At 54.6% G+C, this 11460-nt stretch overlaps 1 protein-coding gene across 11 annotated transcripts in view; it reads right to left on the bottom strand.

Annotated features, from left to right (window-relative positions):
• Positions 1-1486: 1486 nt before the first annotated feature.
• The window catches only part of TCF7 (transcription factor 7), a 33756-nt gene continuing 23782 nt past the window's right edge, over positions 1487-11460 (bottom strand). The window contains exons 5-12 of one of the 11 annotated variants that reach the window (XM_064595903.1): positions 10644-10734; positions 9101-9193; positions 7844-7963; positions 7043-7205; positions 6824-6931; positions 6230-6278; positions 5094-5166; positions 1487-3972 (exon numbers count right to left, since the gene is read on the bottom strand). In XM_064595903.1, coding sequence (XP_064451973.1) covers positions 3969-3972; positions 5094-5166; positions 6230-6278; positions 6824-6931; positions 7043-7205; positions 7844-7963; positions 9101-9193; positions 10644-10734 — 701 coding nt within the window. In that variant the 3' untranslated portion in view covers positions 1487-3968. Of the gene's footprint in view, positions 5167-5552; positions 6279-6823; positions 6932-7042; positions 7206-7843; positions 7964-9100; positions 9194-10643; positions 10735-11460 lie in introns of those variants that run through there. The other 10 variants (XM_064595902.1, XM_054511499.2, XM_045892657.3 and 7 more) reach the window with 10 other exon arrangements.

Here is an 11460-nt window from a genome sequence, read left to right as displayed (position 1 = left end):
TTTGCTTTTTCCGGTTAAACTTCTCTGCCTAATCCCATATTATTATTATTATTATTTCGAAAAAATCTCTCCTGACCTGAGCTGGCTTTTATTCTAGCCAACCGACTATAGGAATATCCTCACCTATGTCTTCTGCTGTTTAAGTAGTAAAGTTAGGGCTCTTCTCAGACCCCTTTGGCCCATTGTGGACAAATAGACCAACAAAGGTCCATTAGTTGCTCCAGGCCAGTAGAAAGCCCAGGAGCCTGAATTAGAGTTCTGGGACAGAGGTGATTAGAATAGTCGGCATTGATGGAGCCTAGGAACCAGGGTCTGTTTGGGTGGTCAATTCTCTTTCAGGGACCCTTGGTGAACTCTTAAAGCTCTGGGTAGACCTGAGAAAGTCATTATAAAGCAGCCTTTCTAACTTCAAAGAAAAGCCAATCAGCTTTTTTGTATAAGGAATTGTTCTTGGTCTCAAATCTTCTACTTTGATATATAGGCCTGACAAGTCTTTGTTACCCTTGCCCTTTCTAGGCTGTTTTTCTAGAAATGCATGCAGGAACCTATTTCATTTCTTCTTTGGAACAATGTAAAGAATCAGTCTGTTTCCCGGCACTTGTGGCCTTTCTAGCCAGACTTACTGTACACTCAGTAGAGTGGGCAGCAGTGCTTTAGGGACGTTCAAAAGATAGTGGGGCGCCTGGGTGGCTCAGTCGTTGAGCGTCTGCCTTCGGCTCAGGTCATGATCCCAGGGTCCTGGGATCGAGCCCTGCATCGGGCTCTCCGCTCAGCAGGAAGCCTGCTTCTCCCTCTCCCACCCCTGCTTGTGTTCTCTCTCTCGCTGTCTCTCTGTCAAATAAAATCTTAAAAAAACAAAAAAGATACAGCTAGAAGAGTGGCCACAGGGCTTCCTATATATAAAAAAAAGGGCGGGGGGGATGTGTTCAAATTGAGAGACTTGGGCAGGCCGTGCAGCTTGCTGAGCTGGGCCTTCCCCGTGAGTGCAAGAGAACTCACTGCAGCACAGATGCCAAGCCGGTTTGCCTGTTCTCTTCTGGGAATGTGTAAGGGAGGTTGGGGCATCTTGTCTTGTGAGGTCTTAGAAACAGGGCTAGTTCTTGGCTTGCAGGGAGGTGGGACTGGTGTACTATTTGAAATTGTATTTAGGACCTCACTCTCAAGTCACCTGTGGCCTCAGGAATGTGCTGGTGTGATCTAGGAGGATTTGAGTTTCCTCTTTGAAGTCACTTTTTTTTGAGGCTGGTTTGATTTTAACAAAGTTGCCAGAGCTCCCCTCTGTACCCTCCCATACACAAAGGGTGCATTGTTCCTGTACCCAATGTGCTCTAAATAAGACACCAAATCAGATGCAGCAATCCAGTCTTGCATAAGCCTTAAAATGTAGTTTTTGAAACAACTAGGCCAGAGTGGAATTCTTTAAATGGGACAGATGTCGAGAGAATGGTCTCCTCTCGTACCCTTCCGGAAAAAAAGCAAATCTGGGATTACAGCTTCCAGTGGCCTACTTTAGATAGACACTACTCTGGAAGATGACTTTATTTATAAATATTTTTAAACATAAAATCCCCAAAATAGAACTCTGTGAAAATTACAATGCGTGGTGACTTGGGATCTTCTTGCCCAGCATTTTTATTTGCTTGACCTACTGAAGTGGTTTTGCACCTTCTACATTCATGAGGAGTTTGAGGAGTTAATGGTATTCTTAAACATGATGGAAACTGCTATTAAAAGGGAGGCTGTAGATTTATCAAACTGGAGAGGTTTTGTGTAAAAATAGGAAGATACTTTAAGCACCCAATTAGCTTTTGGGAGGAAAGGGTGCTATTAAAATGCTCTTTCAAGTTTTCTGATACCAGCTTATGAGAGACTCCGGTTTGCTTCAAAATAGGATGTGTGCTTGTGGAGTATTGGGTCTTTTCTCTCTGCGGGAGGAAGATGGAGCCTAGTGGTTATGTGGGTCTGTGGTGGCAGTTTACGGCCCATTCCCATATGCAGGCTGGCCTGTCCCTGCATCACTTGTGAGGTCCGAGGATTGGGGAGTTTACACTTAGAGGGAGATTAGCTCTTGTGGTTGGAAGGCCGGGCAGGGCCTAAGCCCCAATAGGGAAGGTGAGGAAAGTAATCTTTGGCTTCTGTTGATTGAAAGTCTTGAGAACATGTGTCCCATGACAGAATAAACCCCAAGTTTTATGGCTGTGGGTAAGAAAAGGAGAGTGTCAAGCTCTATTACTGAAACAGCTTATTCCTTAGGGTCAAGCTTTGAAAAAGTATCTTTATTCTCACGTTAAAAAAGTTTTTGTTTGATGATGCATTAACAATACAAAAATATTTTGAACACTACAATAGTCCTTTTCTTTCAAGACTTCTTGCAACACTACACTAGAATATATGTTCTTTGGATTCTGAGAAGCCAGTGGCTAAAGTCGGAACTAAAGGCTTTTGTTGAGGGATGTACGGGTATAGGAACAGCCCTTTTTCTTTGGATTCAGGCTATGTACAGTGAGGAAGAGGGCAAAAAAAAAAATTAAATTAAAAGTTTTTTTTTTTTTAAGGCTCAGGGTTGAAGCTTGGCTCAGAAATGGGTTAAAGTAGGCTGTGGTGAAAACCCACTGACTACCACTAGAGGTTCTCTGGGCTCCTTGCTTTGATGGTGATGGTCCTTCCTGCAGCCCCATCGGGAAACTGAAGCTGGCCTGTTTCGTGCTGAAAGGTAGGCACTGGCTGTCATGAGGTTTGCCCTCAACTGCTCACGAGCCGCCTAGACTGACCCGGGTAAGCAGAAAATGGAGCTGTGACAGAGGCTCTTGGGGTAGGGAGGGATGCACACCGGGTTTGGGGCCATTTCTTTTGGCTGTCGAGTTCAGCCATTAGAGACAGGCTTGGGACCTTGGTCATCAGAGCTTCTGGGGAGGTTGAGTTTCTCTTGGAAACATTTCCAAGTAATTGAACCAGAGCCAGGTACGTCTCACTGCCCATACTTGCCTGATAAGATAGTGTCTGGTCATTCCTGTTGCCTAGGATGATAGGCCTAGATTTAACCCGTTATCCCCTCCTTGTCTTGCAAGCTCTTGAGAACATGGCAAGAGGCTTCCTTCTGGTCCAGCTTATGAATAATTACTCCTTTTCTGTCAACAGGGCTTCTCCGGGCCTTTCTGAGAGAAGCATTGTCCTCTTGAGCATGTGGTTGTGACCATGCTGAGGTGTTGTTTCATAAACCAGCTCATTCTTGGTCCATGAAGTGTCTGGTATGGGGAGGGTGTGGCAGTGGTGGGACTGGGGAGGTGTAGGGTTCGGAAAGTAGCTGGGCTCAATCCCGCCCATCTGTGACCTATAGCAGAAAAGCAAAGGAGGAGGCAGGGGGCATCTGGCCAGCAAGACAGGTGGTAAAAAGAATAGATGCAGGCTGCTGTAGGCACAAGGGATGCCCTTAATCAGACGACACACCACCAATCGGATTCCCACCACTTGGAGCAGTTGGAATTGATGGCCCCAGGTTCAGGCAGAAGTTGTGCAGCCTCGGAAGTCTCCTGGGCCTGGTCCCTGAGAGGGAGGTAACAGGGCCCCTGGCCAGGTTCCATGTGATTTGGGGCTCTGTCGCTTCCTCTCAGAGGATGGGTCCCTGGAGGCGGCCAGGTGTCCTGTGCATGCTAGGCTGCCTGTCTCTGAGATTCCTGTCGTTGCACCTGTGTACTCTGCAGGGCGCCGGGGGGGGCCTGGGGGGGTCCAGGGGGCTGGGAGGCTGAGAGCGGCTGAGAGCCCTGGTGATGTAGGCGCCGGCTCCGCAGGACTAGCAAGCAGTTCTGTGGGGAGGTGGGGCAACAGGAGGTATGAGGGCGAGTCCTGGGGGGCTGGGGACCCGGGGCAGCCTAGAGCACTGTCATCGGAAGGAACGGGGCTGGGGCAGCGGCCTTCTCCGGGTAAGTACCGAATGCATTTCTTTTTCCTCCTAGGAATAGTGAAGAGAGTTATCTGTAAACAGAGGGTGAATTCACAGTCATACACCACAACCAGAAAATGCTGTCCTTGCACAGGCCTGCTGACCTCTTGTCCCCTGTCCCCAGGACTTGGGTGATGTGCCTGTGCCTTCAAACCTAGCACTGCACTTCTGCTGGGCCTGGCCCAGACCTGGAGCAGGTGTAGTTCCCAGCACAGCCACAGGGTGGCACAGGAACCTCTTGCAGGCTAGCCGTGGGGGCTGCCTCCTGTTTTCCAGGGGAGCCATCTCCCAGTTTGGGCCATGGAGCCTCTGCTTCACGTGTTTGTGGGGCTCAGATCTGCAGTAAGGCAAAGGGCTGCACTGCTTGTGGATTCCTGGGGGGTGCTCGGGCAGAATAATACAAATGCGCCCAACGTGTATATATACACACACTTATGTACTGCCCAAGTTCCTCTTTGCCCTTGGAGAGGGAGCATGGTGGACACTCTGAGGGACTGGACGGTATTCCTTAGAGTCTGTGAACTCACTGCCTGAGGTGGACTCAGCCTTACCAGACCTAGCCTCAACCTCAACCAGGCAAACTTTAGCCACCTGGTAGGTATATCTTCTTTTCACATACACACTTCTCTGTTGTATGGGGAAACACATGGGTTTAGTGCCACAGAGCCCAAGTACGGCCCTTTTGCTAGGATGGCCCAGGGATACCCCCCCTTCCTCTCTCCCTACCTCTGCAGTCCCTGGTCTCAGGTAGAAGATGAGGTACGTGACCACTTGGCATCCAGGCGGTCCTCTACTACAGTCACTTTGGGTTTTTAAGCGTTCAGGATAACACAGGCAGGGATCCTAACTTGAAGTGAGGGAATTGGTGGACCATGGTGAGTTCTAGGCCTGGTAGCCAGGGGCTCAGGCCACTGAATGGGGTACATGAGATTGGCCTGCTGAGGATCTGCTAACCTTAGTCAGCATCAGGTCCTCATTAACAGAGGACCCTAGGCACCAGGGGCCAGAACTACCTTCTTGAGTCTGCCTTTCTTTTCTAGAACATTGCTATGGGACTGGGGGACCAAAGGAGGGCTACAGGCCCAGCAGAACGTGTGCAGAGTCAGGGAAGCAGCTTGAAGCAAAGGGAGGATGGTGGTGGGGACAAACCCACCTGCACGGACCACACCAATCCGTCTGCTGGTTGAGGCCAAAGCGAGCACGGCATTTCTTAGGCGAGCCAGGGTCTGCTCACAGCCATGCCAGAGGGGCAGAGCAGGGCAGAGGGCGAGCAGGCAGGCAGCAGGGCAGAGCAGGGCCCAGAAAGAAGAGGTAACATCAGTGTCAGCCAGTCACAGATACCCCATAGGCCCCATAGGCAGCGGGCCTCTCCATGGCACAGCCAGCCCCAGTGGGAGCCCCAGGACCCAGAGCCAAGTTATCAGGAAAGGTGGGCACCTAGCTAGGCAGGAGACGCAGTGGGAAGAATGGTGGAGGGAGGGAGGGGATCCTGGCAGGTTAGCTCCTCTCTCTGGCTGCAGCATGGGAGCTGCGGGAGAGGAGCCCAGGGGAGACTCACAGGGATCCAGCCTCTACTGCCTCAGGGCTGCCCACCCCCCACATCTCCCTGCCCACGTCATCCAGTTTTTCTTCCTTTTTGCCAATGCTCATTCTACCTAACCCATAACCCCCTCTTGCTGTAGCTTAAACCAGATGCACAGCAAAGCCCACACTTCAGCTTCAGAAAAGGGTGAGGATTCTACCCCGCCTCAGTCCTAGCCTCGAGCTCCCCTGTGTGGGGGCAGCAGAGTTGAGCTAGTCATGGATGTGGAGTCTGAATTATCAGACTTGGGGCAAGAATTCACCCACAGGAGGGAGACTTGAAGCAGAGTATGGCTTCCTTGGGTCCTCCTTTGCACTGCCTAAATAAACAGGGATGGGGCGGGGGGGGTGACCGAGAAATGGCCGGGCACCAACCAGCCGGCTGTGTGACTTCAGGGCCTAGGCACAGCTGCACCTCCGTCCCCACAGCCCGCATGCCCATCTCAGCAGAACCACAGACTCGGTTTCTCTGGCAGAGGCTAGCTGGGAGCAGGGCTGGCAGAGGTGGGAGGGTGCAGTGGGTCAACACACCAGTGTTACACTGTTAAAGGGACTTCGTGTAGTTGTTCCTCACATGGGGATTTGACTTGTGAAAGTGGGCCTTGTTTTCAGAGTGCTGAGAATTCTGCCTCTCCCTCTGGGCCAGAGCAGGGTGCTCATGAAATGCAGGCTTGGAGAGCAGTCTCCGCTGCTGAGAGGAGGCCTCACCTGTGTTGGATTCCTGGTGCTTTTCCCGTGACCGCCTTTTCTTCTTCCCCTGTAGGGAACAGAGGGAGGGATTCTGCTCAGATCTGAGAAGTGGTCCCTTGATCATTCCAGTGAGTGTGTGGTTGGGAGACCTGCAGCCTAGTCTGGCTGTTGCTGAGATTCTGGGTACACAGTTCCCTCCTCCCCAGGAGGCCTGGCGTTTCTTAATGGCAGTTTTTGCCAGGATACCATGGGGCAGTTAGAGGCGGCTCCTCCCTTTCCCATGCGGGTCTCCCTTCTGAATGGAGGCGATGACTTACAAGGCCCCTTACTCCCCTTCTGCCTATATGGCCAAATACCAGGCAACAGCCCTGTCAGGGGAGTGCATCCCAGGTGGAAAAGAGGACATGGGCCTGCCTTCAAGGGGCAGCTTCCCTTGCTTAGCTCTCGTCAGACTAGCCATGTGAGGCCTTGGGCCCTTGCACTCCACCACCTGCCCTCCTTGTCTCTGCCTTCAGGACAGTGGTCTGGCTTTCCCTGTGGCGACTGTGGCCTGGGGCATGGCATCTTGAAGGTTCCCCTCCCCGTCCCTACTGTGTGTCACTGGCCACTCACATAATTGTCCCGCGCTGACCAGCCTGGATAGAGCTGCATGTGCAGCTGCCTCTCCTTTCGGGCCAGCTCATAATATTTGGCTTGCTCTTCCCGAGACAGCGCGTGCCACTGCAGTGGGGAAGAAGGGGTAGGTGGGGTGCACTACGGAATCAACAAGGCAGCACCAGGGTGAAGGTGGTCAGGGCCCACTCCCGCCAGCCCCCCTGCCCGTGGCCTCACCCTTCGGCCTAGGATCTGGTTGATGGCAGCGCTCTCCTTGAGTGTGCACTCTGCGATGACCTTGGCTCTCATCTCCTTCATGTATAGCATGAAGGCGTTGAGGGGCTTCTTGATGGTTGGCTTCTTGGCCTCCTTCTCCACCTTGGATTCTACCTGCGTCTTCCTGAGGGGTATATGTCCAGATCACTCAGGAGCCCCCCAGTGTCCACCTAACGCGACTGCCTTTTTCTCGTGTGTGTCCAGTGTGTGTGTAAATGCATGGAAACAAAGGTTTTGTAAATGGTATCTTTCCCAGCTCCTCCAAAATGGATGATCAGAGCTACGTACTCTTCCTTGCAGGAATACTGCAGCTAAGAGAAACATGTTTAAGGACTTCTCAGCCCCTCCCCTGTTGGCTCAAACCAAATCTCTGTTCCCCACCCCATCCGTCCCCTCCTCCTTCTAAGGATCAAAAAACACTGGTTGGGGGAGGTGGGGGCGGAGTGCTGGCTGGCTCACTTGGAGGAATCTATGACTCTTGATGTCGGGATCGTGAGTTCAAGCCCCACATTGGGTGAAGAGATTGCTTACGTAAAAAACAAAACAAAACAAAACAAAACAAAAACTAACAAAAAAACCCCGAACAAAACACTGGTCAGTCAGTGGCGAGAACCACAGGATGGCTCAGCCAGAGGTCGCCCCTGGCAGCCCCTGGAGCTTCTAGGTGGCAGGTGTAGAGCCTGGTGGGAGGATTGTGTCTGGCTGATGAACAGATGGGACCCTGAGGTCTGCCCCCTCCACACTGGGTGCCTTCTCACTCACAGGCTGCGGTCATATGGCTGCAGCTCCTGCTTCGCTGAGGGAGGTACGATGGCCGGGTGCGGGATGGCCGCGGGGTGACCAGGCACACCAGAGCCTAGCATCAGGGGCGGGTGGGTGAACCTAAAGGCAGAAGGAGAGTTAACACTGAGCCAGGAATGTATGGGCCAGACCTTGGACACCTGGCGGCCCCTGCACAGTACACGAGGACAGGGGCACACGCCACCCCCACGGGCTTGCACACAAGCACACAGCTACACACAAACACCTGCTCCCAACACATCACACAGACACACTGCATAAACCCACATACGTGTCATTCAGGTGGCTTTGAAGTGAGTCCTAAATAGCTTTGCAACCTGTCCCCTTACCTTATGCTAAACCAGCTCAGCCTCCTGAGCCTGTGGCTGCCCTGTGAGTCTCCTTCCTCTCCTGCTTGAACCCTCCAGGCCTCTCTCCACACAACACCCAGAGTGACCTTTGTAGGCGCCCGAGTGCTCTTGGCCACCCCTGCTGAAATTCTCTCACAGCCCCCCGAATAAAACCCAGGATCCTCCATGGGACCTGCCCCGCTGACACTATCCGCCCCATCCTTTCCCGTTTTCCATCACTTCACACCTCCAGCCATCTCCGACCAGTGCTGTTCCCCTTGGCCGCTTTACTCAGGACATGTGACTCTCTGTGAAGTTCTCCCTGCCCATGGCTCTGTTCGTGCTCTGTCCGTACCTCCCGCCCTGGGCTGTGAACTCCAGCAGGGCTGGACATGTCTGCTGAGTTCTTGTTCCATCCCTGGCTTGGCTCCGTCACTGAGGGGGTGAGTGAAGTGGAGGGACACACACACCCCTGTCACTTTGCTTTTCTGCTCTTCTGGGGAAACCACCGTAAGGGCCCGAGGTTGGAGACACATGGAAAAGGTGTGACCCGCCCTTCAGCAGGGAAGCACAAAGGGGTGAGTGCACGCACACGTGCACTTGGGCGGGCTCACGCACGCACAGAGGCAGGAGCACGAGCACACACGTGCGTGCACTGTCCCTGACTGCCCCAGGGCGCTTGGCTGCACGGTATGGCCCGGCCTCAGGCCTCTTGCTCTCCCCCTGGCTTCATTCTCAGGCACAGCGCAGCAGGGGGCTGCAGAAGGACGGACGGACGGCTGGACAGACAACTAGCACAGGGCAAGCACTGGCCTGGGCATGGCCTCGTGTGGGCACTGAAGCCTGGGCAACAGGAAGCAGGAGCCTGGCTGCAGGGTTCGGGACTCACCTGGGGTAGGGGGCGCCAGGGGCTGCAGTGGGGGCAGGGAAGTGCTGTCTATATCCGCAGGAAGGGGACAAGGGGTAGAGAGGAGGGCTGGGCCTGTGGTTGGGAGAGACAGCTGTTAGCAGTCTGGCTACTGGCCAGATGTGGGGCAGGACCTCCCCACCAGGTGCAGGGGATCAGCCTCTGTAGGACTCTCCAGCATGTGTACTTGGCATCTGCCACCAGGGGGCACGCCGTGCTGCTCTTTGCGCCACAGACTGGTCCTGGCGCTTAAGGGGCAGAAATGGCAGCATCCTCCTAGGACCCAGCTTAGGAAGCGCCCCCCCCCCCCCCCCAGCTCATCTCCAGCCTTATTTCTTGGTCAATATGGGATTGACATCTATCTGCCTTAGGGCTTCTGCATCCACTGTTAAAACGCCTGGATTATTTTGCCCCCTTTCGATTCCTGGCCTGCCTTCAGGCCCTGCTTGGCTAAATGACCTTTTCTCCTGAAAGCCCTCGAAATCCCAAGCTGGATGCGGCAGCCCTCTGGGCTCTTACAATCCCCACTGAAAGCACTAACACGGCCCTGTCACTGTCGGGCCTCTGGCAGATCGGGCCCAGAGAGGGGAGGGACCTGAGGGTCGGCCCGCGTCAGCAGTGCCGCTCTGGTGTCCAGAACCCCGCCTGGCCAGCTCCAGTCCTGGGGGCGTTCCTAGGGGGAGTCCTGATTGGTATTCAGAGTGGGGCAGTGTCCGAGGAGCATCAGGAAACGGAGTGAGCTGAACACCGATAAAGAGCACGTGGAAAAGGGCAGGCAGGTCTCAGGGTGGGCCTCTGGCCTTCCCTTTCTTCCTGGGAAACCATGCTTTCCTGCTGTTGGGCGACTGCCCCAGCCCAGAGACGCTGCAGACCTGTCCACATCACACTGTGGGTCACGAGCAGAGGGCCAACCAGCCTGCCAAGGCCCGGCTCCGGCGGAAGACGGGCCCTGTGGCCCACAGTCGGGCCTGCTGACTTAAGGTTCAGGCTGGCTTGGGCTGGCGCAGTCTTCACAGACTCTAAGGCTCTCTCAGCAGCTGGCCAGGGGCTTGGGCTTGGCGCCAGAAGGGGCACAGGAGAACTCTGCTCCTCAGGGAGCTCAGCCAACGGACCAGTCGGCAGGAGGCACTGACGGGAGTAGGAAGTAGCCCCTTGCCCACCACGTGGCTGAGAGGCAAAAGCCTGTCTCGTGGCCATTCACGTTGTCCCCTCCCTGTCCAGGCAGGTCTCCCTTTCCTTCCTTACCTACTCTTATAACCTGGGCAGCTCGCCGTGCCCCCTACCCCCACGCCACTCGAGGCTCCCAGACATGGAGGCCGAGTTCACGTGTGGCAGGACTGAGACCAGGAGTCAAGGGGAGTGCAGTGGGCCACCTGGGGAATGGACAGAGCTGCTGGACGGCCCCCAGTTCTGACACAGGGCTGGCAGCAGAGTGCTGGCAGAGCAGGGTGGAGGAGGAAAAGGACACGGCAAGTACGGGTCCCACCAGCGCAAGGCACCCCCTTCCCACCGGGCCCACACTCACCAGCTCACAGTGTGGGGGAGTTGTCCCATGCTGCCTGAGGTCAGAGAGTAGAAGCCAGAGAGGTCAGGGGTCTGCAGAGGCCTGTGAACTCCTACAGGGGAGAGGGGCCGAGTGAGTGAGCTAGCCTGACCTGGGACTGCACCCTAGAGCCTCCTGTGGGGCCTCTAAGACCCTCCCTCCATCTGCTGGAGGACCAGACATACTGGTTTGTTCAGGACTATGCCAGTGTGATGACAGGGCCCCATTTCCAGGGCAGAGAGGCTGGGTGACCAGCCTTAAGGACACTGGCTGGCCAGGGAGAGGTGGAGCCACTGAGGGGTGGGCAGGCCAGGCCTCGCCGTGCCCTGGTCCACTGCTGGTCTTCACCTGGGGCCTCTCGGCTGGGGGCTCTGGCCTGGCTTTGTGTACAGGACGCAGGCCCCCTGGCCTGGGCAGCCTGGGTTCCACCCACCCCTCTGCCTCCCCAGGGTTGAGTCAGCACGTTTCCCACAGCCGACAATGGCTGATTTCAGAATGACTTTCCCTGAGGCTGAGGTGAATCAGCCATCACAACCACCACTTTCCATTTTCTCACTGGGGGGAGGGAAAGGATACAAGTTTTATTGTCCTCAGCTTTACACAGATGCCTGCTCCCACATCCTGGCATTGGGAGGCCCCTCGGGATTAGGCTCCTACCTCAACCTGAAGCCTTCCAAGTCTGATCTGGCACCACCTGCCCTCAGGCTCCCCATCCACCTTTCTGGTGTTTTCTTTGGGCTTTGAGTTTGCCCAGCCCCAGGTTTTTCAGTTGTAAAAAGGGCCTAGCCCCTGGACTCAG

Source organism: Mirounga angustirostris, unplaced genomic scaffold, assembly GCF_029215605.1.
Source record: "Mirounga angustirostris isolate CCGP_5_RB_7025 unplaced genomic scaffold, mMirAng1.0.hap1 SCAF_7, whole genome shotgun sequence".
NCBI classification, from domain to species: Eukaryota; Metazoa; Chordata; class Mammalia; order Carnivora; family Phocidae; genus Mirounga; species Mirounga angustirostris.
Note: the sequence above shows the minus strand (reverse complement) of the source record. Positions and strands in the feature narration are given on the sequence as shown.